The following is a 19,604-nucleotide window of genomic DNA, read 5'->3' on the forward strand; positions in this document are numbered from 1 at the left end:
CGGCTGTCGTCTCATAATCGCATTATTCATGTGTTTAGCTATTTAATTATTGAAAATAATGCGCTTTTGATAATTGTACGCTATATTATACTGCCGTACCATCCGTCATAATAATTCAGAGGTGGTTCAAATATTTACATCTTATTAGACCAGACAAAATAAAACCATCCATCTTTCCCGTGAAAATTGTTCTCGTTTAGCTCAATTTACTTTATAAATTGTCCAGACATTAAAACGTTCACAATTTATCACGAAATGTGTATATGATTGCGATTTGCCTAAAAACACAGTATTCAGCATAAGAATTTGCAACCTAATTTTTTTTACCGGAGCGGTACCCCATTTAAAGGTACTAATGGCCGTCTCTAACAATGATACCTGCAGTGATAAGATCTCATCGTTGTTATTGGTTAATAATATTCCAAAAATTAAAACATTTTCAAAGATGACCGCATTCTTTAAGTTAAAATATTTAATATAATACAAAAAAGCACTTATTTCACATTAAAAAAAATCAACATAAGAACCTGCTTATTTTGAGAATTTTTACAATCGCAAAAATGTACAAAAAAAAAAGGAGATTTTAAAGGGTCATTAATATTATACTTGTATACACATATCATTATAATGATAATATTTAACTTTATAAACACATCAAATACGCATGTACTACGAGAACTCTTAAAATACTGTCCGTTTTGCTTAATGAAGCATATATGAGAGTATGATATTGTACAAAGAGCCGTTTCACATATTTTAGTGTATAATGTATATATTTTTCTATCTTGTTATACATTTTTACTTGGGTTATTTATCAACGAATATTAGTTAAAATGAATCATAAATTAATTAATTAATGTCGTTTAATAGTTCTATCACATTGTAAATTGTATGTGTATATGTACAATAATCGTTTATTATTTATGTTGGCAAACGCACACTTAACCTTAAAATTACGAATGTATGTTTAAATATCATAATATTTATAGTTAATAGCCGTACGCCGTAACGGTTACGAGGGTAAATCATACAATATTGTTTTTATAATATAATGTATATGCCTACTATGTTTTATTTTCAATTTCTTATAATATCACATTAATAATTTCCCAGGAGTAATATGCTCTTCTAATAAGTACTCTAATTGTATTCGATAAAAAAAAGAGTGAAATAAATGTTGCTCCGTAACTCATGTGTACACCTACATACGAGTAATTAACGAATTTTCGCTACAAGATATTAATTGAGTTGGATTATATTAAAATTATTTTCTCATAGAATTGGTAAAGCATATTTACCTATTTGTACCTACTATCTACTAGTGTATGTGCGCACCAGATAGCCTAGGTATGCATTTAAATAAAATACCAATGAATTATTTATGAAATATTTTTTGGCTATTGTTATTTTATAATCTGATACAATAATATTATGTATTAATTCATTATTAACATATATACTAACCCTACCCTCTGTTTTTCGATAAACCATGTAAGATGGTAGGTACCTGCACAAACCTTGAAATGGAAACGATGTTTGTCATGCGATTGTTTCAAACATATTATATACTTACATATTTGATTTTTATGTACTTACCAATATAAAACTAATTTGGTAACGATATATATATTTTAAAAGTTATAATGTTGTTCAGCTCTCGCACTAATAGTTAAATCAATTAGACGTTATATAATGTCGAAAGCGAAAAATATTATACGACCTCGATTAGGGTTGAATATTTCATTACGTTAACGGTTAATTTGAAATGTAAATAAGTAAATGATTACTATATGTACTCGTATATATATATTTTTTTCCCGATAGTTACATCGATATGACAATGTATTGTGTACCTACGTTCTATAAAGTCGAACGGAATAGTCGGCTTTGAATATTTAGAAATAAAATAAGGTTAGCAATTTTAATTTTAATAGTGGCTAGGTATAGTATTATGAAATTGTTCAACCCATACATGACTTAAAAATAAAAAGGCTGAGGTTCTAAATGAGGCGCTTACTTGACATCGACACAAATATAAACACAGTATATTATATGCTACAATTTGGTGAATATAAAAATAAAAAATTAAAAAATTAAAGTAATCAATTTGTCGAACATTAAGTAATCGATGTTGAGCACATTTTTATGTTCATCATACTAATCACAATACCTGTAAATTATTTTTACCTTTCATCATTTGTTTTGTATTTTGTGATTTTATTTGTTTTCGTTCACTCTTCCCTGTACTCTTCGCGAATATTCTATAAACGCACTACACTTCTATACCTTCTTCAAAAACTACCATAAAATTTTCCGGAACAGGAAGTGGTAAGACTGTATCTATAACAAATTTTTTTTATTTATATTTTTTTCCGATTTACATTAATATTTTTGTGAACGTCATTGTTTTGGCACTACAAATCTTTTTTTGGGCGTTTGCTTTAATTTTATTTATTACTCTAGATAGATATACTACTATAGACGTTGTATATTTTTATATTAATTTCATTTCATTTAATTCTAATTATTCACTTTTGGGTTGTTGTTAAAAATGGGAAATTATGTTATCAATCCCAATAATTATTTTTGTTATGCTTTTTCCATAACGCATGTTTACTATTTATTATTATAATAATATCTATACCTACAGTTAAGCTTATTTTTAATATATATATATATATATAAAAGCACGAATTGTATTTCATATTAATATCTGACATTCGTATAACAAATGTGTGTATGTTGATTCATAAATATAACTATGCACTTTGATTTATTGGTATTTTAGAATTTCAAAGCATGATTAATAATATAACTAACGAATTTCATTTTTATAATTGTGATGAAGTATTTATGTTTTTAATAATTGTATTAGTACTAAATGACATTGTAATTCAACTAAATTATAAACTTAAATAAACTTCAAAAAATAAATTATTTTAAATTACGAATTATATGATCAGAGATAACTATAACTATATTTACGGGAATTTAATAAAACATATTGGAGCTACTACTGTATAGTAATATTAATTTGAATAATAATACTTAAGGTTTAGTATGCAGAAAAAGATTTTTTTACTCATACTCTATTGTTTTAGTTATTTGTAAATATACTTTATATATAAACAGAAAATTATTTTTATATTCAATTAAATTTAAATAACTTTTGCACTTTGAGTTTGTAACGGTCTTGAAAGATTTCATTATACTCAAAAACAATAATTTGTCATATTTACTTATGTTTCATTTCAATGTTTGATTTTTTTTCACACTAACAATAATAATAATGTTTACTAAAACATCTATTAGAATAAATTCAATTTTTAATTTTTATTTATTGAAAACTTTGTACGTTTTTAACGCTTTACATATATAGTATATTCTTATATTTTTAGTGTAATGTTTAAAGTATACAGTTGAAAACCAAACTCTACGAATTAAAAAAATTTAGCACTTAGGCTATATCGATTAATATATATTATATTATCTCTCATATCTATTAAAATATATTATTTTATATTGATTGGTTTTATTTAATTTTTCGTTATTTCATATAGATATTTAGACGTATAATATTATATGAGTAGATATTATAGATTAAATAATCGTATCTATTACTTGAAATATCATATATTATTATAAATATATTTATTCATCTTAACTACGACCTTACGCATATAGTCAAATAAACATTAAAATACAATTATAGATATTATTACTAATTTAACGAATTAACAAAAAAGTTAATAAAGTTAACCTATTAAATTATAGTATTATAAATATTGTATTAAAATATTTAACTTCTATTTATGTTCAATTTTTTATTCTCGATCTAAATTAAATGATTTTAGGTAAATATCAATCTGGAAAATTAGGATAATATTCTCTCATCGTTCTAATAGATTTATAATAAATTCAATGCCTTAAATACTACAACAATTATAATATTTCATTATTTCAATATTTTCAAAGTAATAGGTATATGTATAATTTAATTGACATAACGTGTAAGGTTATTTAATATTAAACAATATTAAACAAAATATGTTGAAGTAGATTTTTATTTTTATGATAGTCTGAATTTGTATGTTTAATGGTTTTCAACTCGATTTTAATGAATATTTTATTATTATAAAATAGAAACATTATTTTATTCTATTAGATGTTGTAATGTTACTAATTGGTATTTAAAAATATTTTTTAAGTCTAACTTGTATATTATGTATACCATTGATCATAAATTGTTTGTTAGGTCGCAGTATCATAACAAACAAAAAAGGAGATGGTTCTCAAGTGAAAGAATCAACTGAGAGCAACACAACAATAGAAGATGATGATGTCAGGGGTAAGTAAACAAAAACAAACAATATAAATAATATAAAATCAGTTATAGATTTGAAACATTCCGGTGTTGTTTTCTCATTTTATAATATTGCATATTTTACCTATACCTGTTTAAATATTAATTGATTTAAACCTATAATATCTCAACTTAAAATAATATGCATGGATACAAATTAAAAAAAAAAAAAATAATTTTAGATAAATTTTCAAAAATTTAAATAAACACATTTTAACAACTAAAATATACTTCACAATTAATTACAATGAACATCTTAATGTCGTCTTCCACGGTATTACAATTAAATTTCATCTCTGACAACGTTGTACCTATATGATATATATATATATGTACACATATATATATCTGTGCATATTAAAATTATTTGGACAAATACCGACGTTATGATATTATTGTTAATATTTAAATGTATATAATACTACAACGAACACGAACTCACTGAGGAACGTGAACATACTCGCGCAGATATTAATATTCGACATATATGTTTATATATATATATATATTTGATTATTCCTGTACATATAATAATGATATAAACATGTTAATTGATAATACTCAGGTTGCTTGCTTGTAAATAAAAGCAGTGTGACGCTTACACTTTTAGGAATACACATAGGTCATATGAAATAGAAAATAAACGCTGTGAACACATTATTACTACTTATATACCAATTATCTCGATTACCAACCTACACACACGACCACCGACAATCAGCATGACTATTCTCCAGCTATTACACATTATGTTTATTATATACATATGATATTAGTAACCCAACGTAGGCATTTTTATTTTTATTTTTTTTTTTGATACTCATTTTATATGTATTATGCATGCATAGGGAATACACCCCCTTACCTCGTATTTGAAACCCCGATAAGCACATTACTATCCTAAAAAAAAACAAAAAAAAATTCGTTTACCAAAAACAAAAACTAAAAAAAAAAAAATACGAACAAACAGATCGCGTACCGTTAAAAATTTGTCACAACTCCAATATGAAAAGTGTGTTTTTCTCTTAGAGGACAAAAAAGGGACTGTGGACCGGAGCTCTACAGTAATTGCCAAAGATGCAGAAGGTAAATATCAACAATGATAAAAACAACCATTATATTTTATTCACAAAAACAATATGATTGCGGAAACGTGAATTTCTTGTTTCATTTTTCGAGTCGTGATGAGAAGCCATAAGCTTTTAAAATACGTATTACTCACTCATATATACATATATAAAATTATATATATATATATATTGAGATAAAAACATTATTTACTTGTATATTATAATTTATATATAAGAATAATACATTCAATTCGGATTTAACTGACTATTAGTTGATATTTTCCGCTTTCACATCGATTTATATAAATATGCTTATGATACGTACACATATATATTATATTTATACAAATATATGTATTTTACAACTAATATCATCATTTATGAATATATGTGAATATGCTGTATATGTTAGTATTTACAGCATGTACACAATATAAACTTTACAATATAGTATATACATCAATAGCTTTATACAAAAGATATAACTCTACTATTAATTGAAAAATTACATTTTTTGTGTATGCATTGTTTTATCGTTCGTCAATAAAAAAAAAAAAAAAAAATAAAATATATTAATTTGTAAATAAGTTTTTTTTTAAAAAAAAAGAAATTAATTGAACACAGTTCTTTAGTATCTATCTAACAATTAATTAATATTCATATTATTTATACACTGTACAAAATCTCACAAATCCTGATAGGCGAGAGAGTCTACAAAAGGGCTCGGTTCATCCAAACATCAAATCTTCCTTCCCTCCCGTCTATTAATTTTTAAATGTCTGTTCCATTTTAGTTAACTGTGTATAAAGATGTTCATGGCTACGGTTCAAAATATCCTGATTATTTTTTTTTTTGTAAGTTTATTACTTCAAAAAATAAACATTTGCATTCCATCTTTAACTGAACTTTTTAAATAAACTTGCTACGCACACCTATTGAAGAACACAAAACACTTTCAGTACTCACAATTATCGCTCATCTTTCATCCAAACCAATTCCATGTAACCCACTCATGTGCCTTAAAAGGGTTCTATTCTCTTCTTTTCTTTCGTCAAAAATAAAAAAAATAGTCTACAACTCTGCATGTTTTGTAACCGAAACGTTTACCCTGCAGTCGCGCCTACGAGTACAATAACCATCTGTATGATAAAAAAAGACACGTACTTTGGCGTATGGGTACTGCGGCGATCGAGGCCTGTGGGTGCTCCGTGCAGCATTTGCACACCTACGGCCGTTCACCGCGTCTTAACGTTTGTGCTGTGCTGTGACGTCGTACTCACGATTTACATATTATATTCCGTCACTAGTCCCCTCATCCGAGATCTCATCATTTCATGTACGACTGCGTTGTTTAGGAAATGTCGGCACGCCACCACCGTCTCCGGCGCTGTCGACCTCTTCTTTCGGCAGCGTCCTGGGCTGCTTCAAGAGTTCCTCGTCCACGTCTCTCGGTTCCAAGACGAATAATAACAAACTGTCGATAATCGCCACCGGTGCTGTCAACCCCCAAAATGCCATTGCTCATCAAGGTCAGAAGTGCACGGTCTCGTTTTATATACTTGCGAGCGGGTGTATGTGTGTGTGTGTGTTTTCTCCCTCGTCTTACGCCTTGAATTAAAATATTAACAAACCGTGTGTCTGTCTAACACGTTTTAGTCCGTATGTGTGTGTGTTTAACTATAAATGATATTAACATATGATAATAGAATAACAATATGATCTCGTTAGACCGTCGTTAAGCCGCTTGAGACGGTTTACCTTGATTCACTAGACGTCGGTTTCGTGATTGCCTTTAATGCCTTTTGAGTGCAACTTATGCGAATACGCTTGCTAGAAACGCGTCTCCGAAATTATTATATACGATCACCATAGGCGAGTCCAAATCTTTTAGTCAGTCACAATATGCACCAGATAAATATGCAAATGCGATACTGGGTTACCAAAAGAAAAAAAAATACCATCTTCTAATTTTGAAAAAAATCTTATTAACTTATAACACATATACGAATATAATTAAAATTTTCTTGATTCTTACGATGGCTCTAAACGTCGCTTTGTTGAAATCATAACTTTAAAATATTAATTGATAATCAAATTTAAGTCAAATTTTGCAGGTCATGTTTATGTATGAGAGGTACGATCATAGCCGGTCATTTGGTTGAATTTTTTTTTTTTTTAGGGCTATAATAATTCAATATAAAATAACCTGAAGGGGCTTCGCCCCCACACCCCCTTCCTATGCACAAGTAAAACTTATTACCATTAAAAATATAGATATGTTTAAATTTTATTAAAAAAAAAAATATTAAATAACGTATATTTAAAAATAATTAATATTTCATTTTAATGACAAATATCTATTTGTATCAGCAAAGATATTCAAAATATTATTGCTTTTTATATTTTTCGATACATCTTTTTAATACATAGTATTGAAAAATTGCTGAACCTATATTGAACCAACGATGTCCTTAGCCAAGTTTTTATTTTTTTCATTGCACTGAAACTTCTTTCGCAAGTAGTCAAACTATGTAATTGGTATTTTTAATGGTATTATAAATAGTTTTTTATTATTTCTTATTTTACGATTTTCAAAAAAACGAGCAGATAATTATAAAAAAAATGAATAACATTTTTAATAAAGTTTCGATTTGGGGGGGGGGAGCTATTAAAATATTTGAGGTTCTAAGCCCCCCCACTGATGTCCGCCTATGGGCACGATCCATAGACACGTCTATGATAAGCGGCTACGTCCTACACTCAACATAGGCACAATTAAGGGAGGTGAAAGAAAGTTTTTAGCATCCTTGATTTTTTTTTTCTTTTTAGGTCAATCTATAATAATTACAGTGAAATACTATCGATTTTATTTTCATCAGTTTCAGCACCCCCAACATTTGGACTTAACGCCTATGCATCTCAAGTGTATATGTGCGTCGTATGCTTAATTGGCGGTTCTAAGTGCGAACACTTTAGCACATTTTGCACGTTTAAACGTTTTCATAATTCCCGAGCCCACGTGAGTGAAGACACACCTTTGGGTCCCGTGAAAGAGTGTTTGGATGCCGGCTGACTAGATATTTAAAATTATTTTCAATATAAGATCGATGCGCATAGCGGTTAATAGCCACCACTGGAGTACGGGCATTTAGAAGTGTCGTGAGTTAAGATGAACAATAAAAAAATTACAGATGTCCGTTTTATAATTTCTGTAAATGCCACTAAGTTATTATTTTCATAACTAACTATACTTTCTCAAGTTTTTCAAAATTGATTACTAAAAATAAAAAAAATATTATTAAATTATAAAATATTATTAAATTATTATAATTTATATTTACTATAACTGAATCTCTGATGATCGATTATTTTTATTTTATTTTTTTCGTATTGAATAATTTTAGTTTATTTTTCGTCGTCTCATATTTCAATGTAAATTTTATGTATTAAAAAAATTTGCTAAACAAACTGCATACAAGTTGATTATAATAACAAGTTTTATTACATGTTATTTTAGCGTTACGTAGGCAGGTAGTTACGGGCAGTAAAATTGTCAATTCGGCTTACCCGGGTAGATTTCGAAATGATACTTTGCTGTTTCCGTGCAGTGTTTTTTGAGTTGTTTACTTCGAATCATAAGCTTACACGAGACGCGCCTGCCGTTTAATTTTACTCTTGCTTTTTTATTTTTTCATTAGAAAAATTCCATTAGGTTTCTATTCAGAGAAATACCACGTCACGAAGACACACTCGTAGAAGCATAAAGCAGTGCGTTTTGTTTTATGTAATCAAAACTACCTTTGAGTTGAATAAATTACAAACGTTGCGTGAACACGTGTTCGACAAAAATCATTGTTGTAACAAAGCGATGATAACTGTGGTGGTACATACATAAATGCCGACGAACCATTCAACGTACTATTCAAGTAGTTCGGACGAAACTGTTTTAGCACTCGCATTCGGATACATTTTGATGACTGGTTTTCTTAACTGAAATCGATTTGCCGTCACTGCGACCTGAATTACGGAAACATGATTCATTTTTCGAACCAAAGAAGTGTGAATAGTCTCGATTAATAATTTACTTTAATGACGAAAAACTGAAAACCATGGTATTTCAATGAAATGAGCACATATCATTAATCATTCGTTTTCCAATATTTATTGTATGCACCAAGATAGCATTTCATTTTTTCTTTTATCTTTTTTCTTTCGCAGTAATGCATGCATATAATTTATAAATAGGACACAATATATTACTTCCGCTGAACCGACAGACGTTTTAAACTAGATGCCTTTATAGGTTTTATGTGTTCGATCGGTTATCAAAAGCTGACGGTTGAATGTTTTCTTTTCCACGAAAAACTATCAAGAATAGTTGTTAATTAAAAGCAGAAAAAAAACATCTTACTTTACTGTTGAACTCTGTTGCCCACGTAAAAGTCATAATCGCTACGTGCACATTAGGCACAAGTGCTATTAATTCGTATGTTTTCGTTATGATTTTGTTGTTCTCCTTCCTCGGACGTTCTTCACGACAATGTTTCTCGAAAGTCTTTGCGACACAGAAAAAATATCAATCGAACGTAATACCGACAAAACGTCTGACGTCTGGTGAATATCGTCAGACGAGTTCACACGTGTTATACCGTATTATACATGCACTGTATGCGCGTACGGCATAGTATAAAAATACCCGTACGCACGCACCGCGGTGGTGAGCGGTTGTACTGCGCAAAAGTGAAAATCCACAGCTAGCGCGTAGGCGGGCTGGTACGGCCACTGCACAAACAATATTCGTTTCTCGTGAATTTTCCCAGTGCGAATCCTTTCCGCGCACGTTAAGTGAGTTGCACGACGGAGGCGGAGATAATATTTTCCGTTGGGAACGTATCACATGTGGAAAAAAAAAAAAGGGAGAACCGTTTGCACAGCTGTTTTTTCGGCTCATCCGTGTATTGGATTAGAAACGCGCTCGGCACACGTTACAATTCAACAATAAATGTACACGCGATTGTGGTAGAATATTTCAATCGTATGATCCGTATCGGTTATAAACATATTTCGTGTTCGGCGAGCGTATTTCGCGGTTTTACTCGAACCCGTGCTCAATTGTACGTATTGTTTGAAAGCGATTTTCAAAACGGAGAAAGAAAAACGCGGACCAATTCAGTTATCAATAATAATACATACTCGTACCGTATTATCAACATCATCATCATCATCACCATCATCACCGCAGTCGTCTCCATCGTCCTCGTCGTCGTTATATTATATTACCGTGTACTCAGTGTCGTCTCGTCGTAGCATCGATATCATCGTGCAATATAATAATATTCAAATTACGATTTGTTACAATATATATACCTCAGTCGTCTGCAGCTATATACCATTACAACACATTAAACAGACGATATAAGTCCACGTTCCGTCGTTCGAACTCATATCTTTCGATACACATGTCCGGTGAGTGATAAACCTAATATACACACTATACAACACCGTAGGGCACAGTAATAATATAAATACAATGTAAAATGTGTGTATTTGCATGTACGTCGTCGTGCTGTTTACGTGCATATAATCGTACACGACGTACCTGTGTACAATATACACAATATTATAATACGCCTCTGCAGTGTAGTACCTACATTATAACATAGTATAATCACCGAGTCGTACCTTAGCCTACCTCTACCCCGCGCCCCTCACCGTAGTATGGTGTTGTGCTTTTGCAGTAACTGTCCCGACGAACCCGCCGTAGAACGTCTGGAGCGCGGTAACTCAATGGAATCGTTCGTCGTTTCGCAAGACGCCCGTAAGTACTAATTGTTATTGGTATGATATGCAAAACACGTATAACATACATCTCATTATCAATATCTCTCTCTCTCACACACACACACACACACACACACATTAAAGCCTTTCCGAATCGTTAGATATAACAGAATTCTAATATATTTTCAATGGCAGCAGTAATCGCGCAGTTATTTCGTTTTTATCCAATTGTTTATTTTGTCGTGCATACGTACCCATTTATCTATACTAGTTGACTCTGTAAATGTCGTTTTTCCATTAAACATTTTTATAATTTATAGCTGTACGGCGTTGCCCGTGAAAATAAGTGCGAGTTAACACCATCCAAATTTTAACTTTTTTTGTTGAACATATGTTTAATTTATCGAACGAAAACAAATGTATTGCTCTTACCAATAGAAAAATTAATATAAATTGATAATTTTTATCTTTCGTATTCCGAATATGATTTTTCAGTGGTAGATAACGGCACTTTAATATAAAGTAATTAGTGTTATATTCCCTAAGCAGAATTTATGCATATTTTAGCGCTTTTTATAATGTTCTTTGATGCTATAAGTCCCGAGTCCTGCTTTTTATTATTATTATTTTACTAATTATATGCTTATGTCGAAATGTCAGTTATTGCCTCTGTTGACCCTTCCACCCTTCAAGGGTAATCAGGGGTAAAATCCAAATATTCATATTTATAATATTTTCATAGGCAACCTTTAGATATAAAAACAAATTCCGAAGATATCGATAAAACGTAAGAACATATTTACTCCATATCTACCATAAAGGAATATTGTGTTGTCACACCATTAAAGATATGTACCACTAAAGTTTTAAATCTCTCGGTACAGTAACCTTGATCTTAACGTTGATGAGTAAGTTTGTCGGACGTTCTCCTTTATATGATAAATATAAATAGATAGTTATGTTTTTTTTTAAGAATTTAATAATTTGTCTTCTTCGTACACTCATACCTGCTAAGAAAAAAACTCACTAAAAACCTTGAAATCGTTAGTAGTATACAATATATTTTAGAAAATTAATTTCCCGTTAACATACGTAGATTACATATAATTTCTAAATAATAATAAAAAAAAATCCCCATTCTATATTGATACTTCACTGATACTTACTGATACTGACACTTACTGGTGTACATCACACTGTGCATTATAAATTAGCACCGGTAAAAAGTATTTTTGATAACAAATTAGCAACGATTTATAATACTCGTACTACCCTACCTATAATATCCAAAAAGGCCGGATATGTCTAGGTCACATACAATTTCTTACCTTACAATAGTTAGTTATTATTATAGTATGGCTATACGTTTCTCTGATCATAAATCACGCACCCACGTTCTAAATATGTTCACCTATCCAGACACGTGCACTGATACATCTATATTAATCGAGATGATCAAGTTGTTCATTAATCGTTGGAAACATAATCATTTATTAATATATTTAATTTTGAGTTAGCGAACGCGTTTGTTACCCGTTTGGGTATAATCTTCGTCTTAACATCATTTTTAAGCAATCGAAGAAAATAATAATAAATAGTTTTGAACGACCTCCTCTCTTTGGTTAGGTCTTTGACACACACGCGTGTTCACGCGTAAACTCATTTGGAATCGCAATTACGATCGAACGTGATATCAACTCGAATACAGCTTTAGATTTCCATTAGATCCCCTTCGAACGTAATTAAATAACAATCATTCATCTGGATATTTAGAGCTTTTCTATTATTTCCTCGGGAACTAAAACACCACCTAATGGTGATATATATATATATAGAATTTTTCATGAAAATATTCCCACAAGCGTTTTATACGTCTCAATAGTCAGCCTCAATCATTCGCTGATGACCCCAGCTGCCTTGTAAATCTTCACACCGTCTTCGTGTGCTTCTTCCATATTCGTCTTTGACGTACGCTCCGTGTGTGAAAATACTCGAAGTAATCAGGCTTTCTGTCACATATCTGTCGATCAGTACTGTAGTAACGTGCATAGACAAAAAAAAGATACTCAAATCCTTAACACATATATAGTGGCATGAGAAAAACTATTTTCTCTAAAAAAAAAAATATATTTTCTTAAGATGTCTGGTTGAAGTACTTAACCCCCCCCCCCGTTTTTTTTACATCCCCAAGTCAAGTTTTAAAACTGGGTAGTATATTTGTTTTTACGTCCATGTCTCTTAAATGATTATACGCATAATCCGATGAAACAATGCATACGCAAAATTGTCAAAATCCTCGAGATAACAAAACAAATATACAGATCGACGTATAATAGTAATATATTCATGAATGAATATGCAACACATTTACCCTGCAGTAATGTGTGTGTACGGGATTTAATACGCATTAACAATGCGTGTTGATTTTTCTTCTCTTTTTTTTGTATCGGTTTCCGTTTTTTGCATTTCTTTTTTCTTTTTATGTTTTATTTTCACATATTTTCGCTAAGACGTGAGGATTGTCTGTCCCAACAAGACATTCTCGCAGCACTCGACTAACTCTTGCGGTTCAGGTGAGTCAAAATAATACAAATTTAGTTAGTTTTTTTTTTATAATCAATATCACGTTTTCCCACACGGTAATATTATACAATGTACATATTATATAAATATACGTTTTGTTGAAACCCCGATTTGATAATTAGATTACCTATATATGTTTACAGTACCTGTAGGTATGTATATGACTTTGGTTTATACATATGTATATTTTTTTTATTTTTTTATTTTTTTATTCCCATCCATATTGCGTTCGAAGCTTTTACAAAACATTATAATATATATATATATATGTATATATACCTATACTAATATTAAAAATATTAACGTCTTAGAAATTAATGCTAAAATACCATAAACAATATAAAACAATAAATAAATAACAAAATAATACCGCTGTCGGATTAACCGATAAACATTAACTTAAATGTAACACGTATGTGATTAAATTGATTTATAACAAGAATTGTTTTGTTGTTTCAGCGCGCAAACAAGAGATCGTTAAAATCACCGAACAACTAATTGAATCGATCAACAATGCTGATTTCGAAGGATACACGTACGTATAGTAATAATCAATTAATATTTCGTATTTATATGTAACTATATACATACGATTCCAAATAGAGGATGATCATGAACACGGGTAGTTTTAAAACAGGGGTATATGAACAAATGGAATAATGCATAATGAAATATACCTGTGCGCATTTTTCTTCTCGATATGCAATTCAACACCAAAGAATGTTGACAACAGCTGTATAGGAAAAAACACTCAGTACGCCTCGTGTAATAATCTACTTTGATTATCTATATGAGAAGTATAAAAATGTAGGCATCCCTCAACTTATTTTAAGCTACTTCAACCATTCTGGTATACACTATAAACGTATTACATTAATTGGTTTTAATATGGACTTTTCTTCCCTGTAATGATACTCCCCGTTTCCGTATCTATAATTTATGAATACTTCGTACAATCATTTTATAGAATATTTTACATGATATTTTTAAAAAAAAAAATCAAATTCAATGATAACAATGTATATATAAGTACATTTTAGCGATAGAAACTGTTGAAAATATAAATTGATCATGCATTGTTGAAATCATACACTAATTAGTAATTATTGTCGAAATATACACTATATCAGTGGTAGCGGAAAGTTTTTTTTACTCAAATCTTCAACTTCATAAAATCACTCACCTACCTATTATTAACTTGCAAGTTATATTTCAATATTTCATATTATTATCATAGCGTGTTCAGGGCATTTCACCGTAATAATTATTTTCTTGGTTTTATTTTCACAAAGATTTCACCCGCCTCCATTTTTCCACGAACTACGTGATTCAAATACAACCCCTTCGCGCCATCACTGCATACACATCGATAATAATTGCTTCGCCTGTTTTGATTTGTTTTCTTCTTTCTTTTCAGGAAAATTTGTGATCCACACATGACGGCGTTCGAACCGGAAGCGCTTGGTAATTTACTGGAAGGCATGGAGTTCCACAAGTTCTACTTTGACCACGGTACAATAATGATATTTTTTTCGCACGCCCCGGCTGTACATCCACACACGACGTTCGCAAGTACACGGTTCACTATGTTAAATGTAGAATCTGTTTTGACAGTTTTAGGTAAGAATCGAGGCATCAACACGACAGTTTTGAACCCGACCGTGCATTTACTCGGCGACGACGCGGCTTGCATTGCATACATCATACTCGTGCAGTACATTGACAAGTGAGTCTTCCGTAGTCACTCGTACGTCGTGACAGTTTGCGCGTCAATATTTTTTTGTAGACCGCCGCGGTAGGGACAAAGGGGATCCTGCACGTTATCGTATGATGTAGTTTTCTTACAACGTATGATTTCGACGACACGTGTCCGTACGCACCTGTACGCAGAAGTGGAACTAGGAATTTTTACGCCCTATCATAGATCAATAGTCAAATACTCTTCTCGAGAATTTTTTTCTAATAACTAGTATACAACCATACTTATTGAGTTTTAACCTAATATCAGTATATAATAAAGTTAAAAATACTAATATTAATCATTAATAATTACAAAAATTATACCCTCTAAAATTGTACGCTCGGGGATGAATCCCCGTCTTCCACCCCGTAGTTCTGCTTCTGTCTGGACGGTGTACTCCGATAGGCACCGGCACGTGTACCGCGTAGTGCGGTTTATTCGAATTTAATGTTATGTTTATTTTTGCGTATCATGCGTGCGACGGCCAATATATATTATTAGACGACCGTGCACCATGAGAAATGTGAAATTCGCGTGATTCCGTATTCCATATTTTTCCCAGTTATGATTATTTTTCCGTTTTGCGAGCTCACAATAAGTACCTTGGCTGCGTACCGCAATAGTTATATTCTGAATTCTACACAATACGCCGTCGAAATGTATCTCGTAGAAAAAAAAAAATAATAATAATAATAGAGATTTGTTATTCGCACGATTCGCGACCATTACGATGGTTTCGTCCGTTTTTACCCGTTTACGATGAAGTCCGGATTTCAATGCAAAATAGATAAAGCTTTACAAATAAATAATATTTTTTCGTTTATAACAAACACTTCAAGGGTGAAACATGTATTTTAATATTTTAATCATTTATCGATTATTTTATTAGTGTGTTTTTTTGATTAAATTAACATCAAATCAATTTTTCAGATTTCATTCATTTTAATTTTTTAATAAACGTTTAGTTTTTTTATTGTAAATTTTTAATACTATGTTTAAAACAATACATTTGATATAAAAAAAAAATAACTTATTGGTAATTTTTTATTATTTTTTTTAACATTTTCGTATCAATCTTAGGACATATAAAACCAAATCTGACTTACGGTACATACCCATTATATTAAATCGCTTATTCACGCAAATCGATTTCTGAGTATTATATTGTTTTACTTTTCTTGTTATTAATTGTTAATTGTTATAACGTTTACAAAAATAGTGAAATCGTACAATAACTCATTTGCAACAGCTACACACAGTGCAGCTGCAAAAAGTTATAACATTATGTAAACAATGTACCTATTGAATATACATTTTTTATATTCAACATAGGTGCACCATTGCGTGTAATAACTTATATAGGGTGTTTCAAAAAAAAAACGCAAGATTTAAATCTACTATAAATTAAAATTATTTCTTTAAAAAAATAACAAACATATCATTCTCTTCAGGAGAAGTATTAGATTTAACAATGAAAAACAATATCGGACAAAGGACCCTCCCTACTAGCCCTACAGGCGATTATTCTTTCAATAAAATTTTTCATCACTGGATAACACATTGCCTCATCAAGTTCGTTGAAAATATATGCCCGATATTGTTTTTCACTGTTAAATTTAATGTTTCTCCTGAAGAGAATGATATATTCGTTGTATTTTCTTAAAAACATAAACTATCAGATTTATGTCCTGCGTTATTTTTGAGGCACCCTATAATTAGGGCTGGGATTTCGATACATTGTTTTCCAAAACTTTTTGTGCGATGCTCGTCTTTTTACGTATTTGTTTCTTACACTTTTCTATTAGAAAATAAGAATGGACATTTTTAAATTTTGATGTAATCATCTTCATTTTTTTTTAGCGTTTTAAGGTTATTCGGGACATTTTGGAAAATGTTGAATTGCAAATTTGATTTTAAAATTTTTACGCATTTACGATGTCAATATACATATGATTTAATTTTTATTCTAAAACTTATGGCGAGCTCTCGCTAATTCAGTTTAACAATACTTACAAGTCAAACGGGGCTAATTATTTTCCAAGCAGCACTTTCCGAGCACCGCACAAACTCGCAATATTATCTACACTCGTACCAATTTAAATGCGTCAATGTACCTGACCCGCTACGTGTGTTCTGTATGTGTTCTCGGCAGGCAAGGGGTTCCTAGATCGCACCAGTACGAAGAGACACGGGTATGGCACAGACGTGACAACAAATGGCAAAACGTACACTCGCATCGGTCCGCATCGGTCGCGTCCACCAGCGCCGCGTTCCCGCCATCCGGCGTCGGTAAATAACCGATCACGGCCGGTTTACGCACTGACGGTAAAAGAACAAACAAAGAGGCCCACTAATAACAATGTTTTTGTTCCTTTTTTTTCTTTCTTTCTTTCTATATATTTATTTGTTTAATTATTATTAATTTTTTTTTTTCATTTTGACTGATTTTAAAGTTGATAATATTGTTATATTATAATGAGATATATGTATTTATATACTTATAAATTATAATACACAAACAAAATAAAATCCTGCATGGTGAATAAATCATTGCTGCCAAATAACGATATGAACGACGAGAGCTGTTTAAAAAATTGACTATATAGTTAGAAATGGCAAACAAATGAAAAACCATAAGGAACAAAAAAAAAAATAAATAAATAAATTGTAAACGGCACTTATATATGAAATTTCAAATTTGCACGTATTATTATTATTATATGTTAAAAGGTCAAGATATTTTATGACAATTTTTTTCTGTAATTTCGGCTTGGGCATGCCATGTTTTTGACTTCTTTCCATTTTACAGTAGTTATACCTACCCATTTATATACACAATATACTTGTAGTCAATTAAAAAATACCAATTATTTATTATAATTATATATACTCAATTGAATTTTTTTTTCAATCATTCATAAAAAAAATGATACGTATTATCATTCATCAATATTATATTAATAATCCATACGAAATACCCGTGTATAATATGTATAAGATATTTACATACATTATTGACCTATGAAAATATACATATAAATAAATTGTTTCCCGTCATAATATTATAATATATACATAAATATTATTGTTATTATTTCTCATGTCTTGCGTACGTATGTGAATCGTATAATCGGTCACATCGTTGGCCCTACATAATAGTATTTGAAATTGACGTGGTACACGCATACCTTTATACAATCAAAAACTCGACGGAATACAAAAAACAGACCCTCAAAACAACTTTCAGAAATAACTGATAGGTATTTAAGAAGACTCGCATATACTCGAGTATAATAGTTCTAATTTTTTTTTTTTTTATTCGTTATTAATACAAATGTTACAGTTATGTAATTGTAATAATATATTTATATATATGTGCGTTCCTGATATGCAAGATTACATTTTTTTATTTAAATAATGTACAATTCGCATAATTTGCAGTATACCTAACGTCTTTTTCGTATCGACTTTTCATACATTAAATATAATAATATACTCAAATTACAACACATATCTCTCATATTATAATATAATTCATTATTTGAAAATATAGCCAATCGATTTATAAATAAATAGAATCTGCTTATAACAATGTTTCTTTATATACGTTTCTTTAAAATGTATGTACAATATTACGTTTGCGATATATCATGTCTTTTTCAAAATGATATGAAATGCTTTTTTTTGTTATAAATAAATAAAATTAAATTTAGGAAAAAAAATAATACCTACTTATTATTCGTACAATAATTTATAGGAATGTACCCTATGTAAATTATATTGTAAAATAATATTTTTTTCTTTTTTTTTTTTTAATTTTTAAGTATTATATATATATTATATATATAATATATATATATAAATATATTGTTCTTTCACCTCACACTTGTATAATACTTAACCTATATAATTATTAAATTATTATTATTATTATTATTATTATTATTATTATTATTATTCTAGTCAAACGGAATTTTGTTTTATTTTTGTCATTAAGGTTTATAATTGTATATTATATAAAAAAAAATTATATATATATATTAATTCGAGTTCAAACGATATACCT

At 30.0% G+C, this 19,604-nt stretch overlaps 1 protein-coding gene across 18 annotated transcripts in view; it reads left to right on the forward strand.

The window, feature by feature from the left end:
- The window catches only part of LOC112691643 (calcium/calmodulin-dependent protein kinase type II alpha chain), a 52,081-nt gene extending 34,100 nt beyond the window's left edge, over window positions 1–17,981 (forward strand). For 2 of the 18 annotated variants that reach the window (XM_025565985.1, XM_025566009.1), the window contains exons 12-18: window positions 4,256–4,348; window positions 5,393–5,449; window positions 6,789–6,962; window positions 14,257–14,332; window positions 15,215–15,309; window positions 15,397–15,523; window positions 17,691–17,981. In XM_025565985.1, the coding sequence (XP_025421770.1) occupies window positions 4,256–4,348; window positions 5,393–5,449; window positions 6,789–6,962; window positions 14,257–14,332; window positions 15,215–15,309; window positions 15,397–15,523; window positions 17,691–17,835 (767 nt within the window). In that variant the 3' untranslated portion in view covers window positions 17,836–17,981. Of the gene's footprint in view, window positions 1–2,322; window positions 2,329–4,255; window positions 4,349–5,392; window positions 5,450–6,788; window positions 6,963–13,724; window positions 13,788–14,256; window positions 14,333–15,214; window positions 15,310–15,396; window positions 15,524–17,690 lie in introns of all 18 variants that reach the window. The other 16 variants (XM_025566024.1, XM_025566041.1, XM_025566033.1 and 13 more) reach the window with 12 other exon arrangements.
- Window positions 17,982–19,604: the final 1,623 nt, after the last annotated feature.

This window comes from Sipha flava, unplaced genomic scaffold (genome assembly GCF_003268045.1).
Source record: "Sipha flava isolate LNK unplaced genomic scaffold, YSA_version1 115_pilon_pilon, whole genome shotgun sequence".
Classification (NCBI taxonomy): Eukaryota; Metazoa; Arthropoda; class Insecta; order Hemiptera; family Aphididae; genus Sipha; species Sipha flava.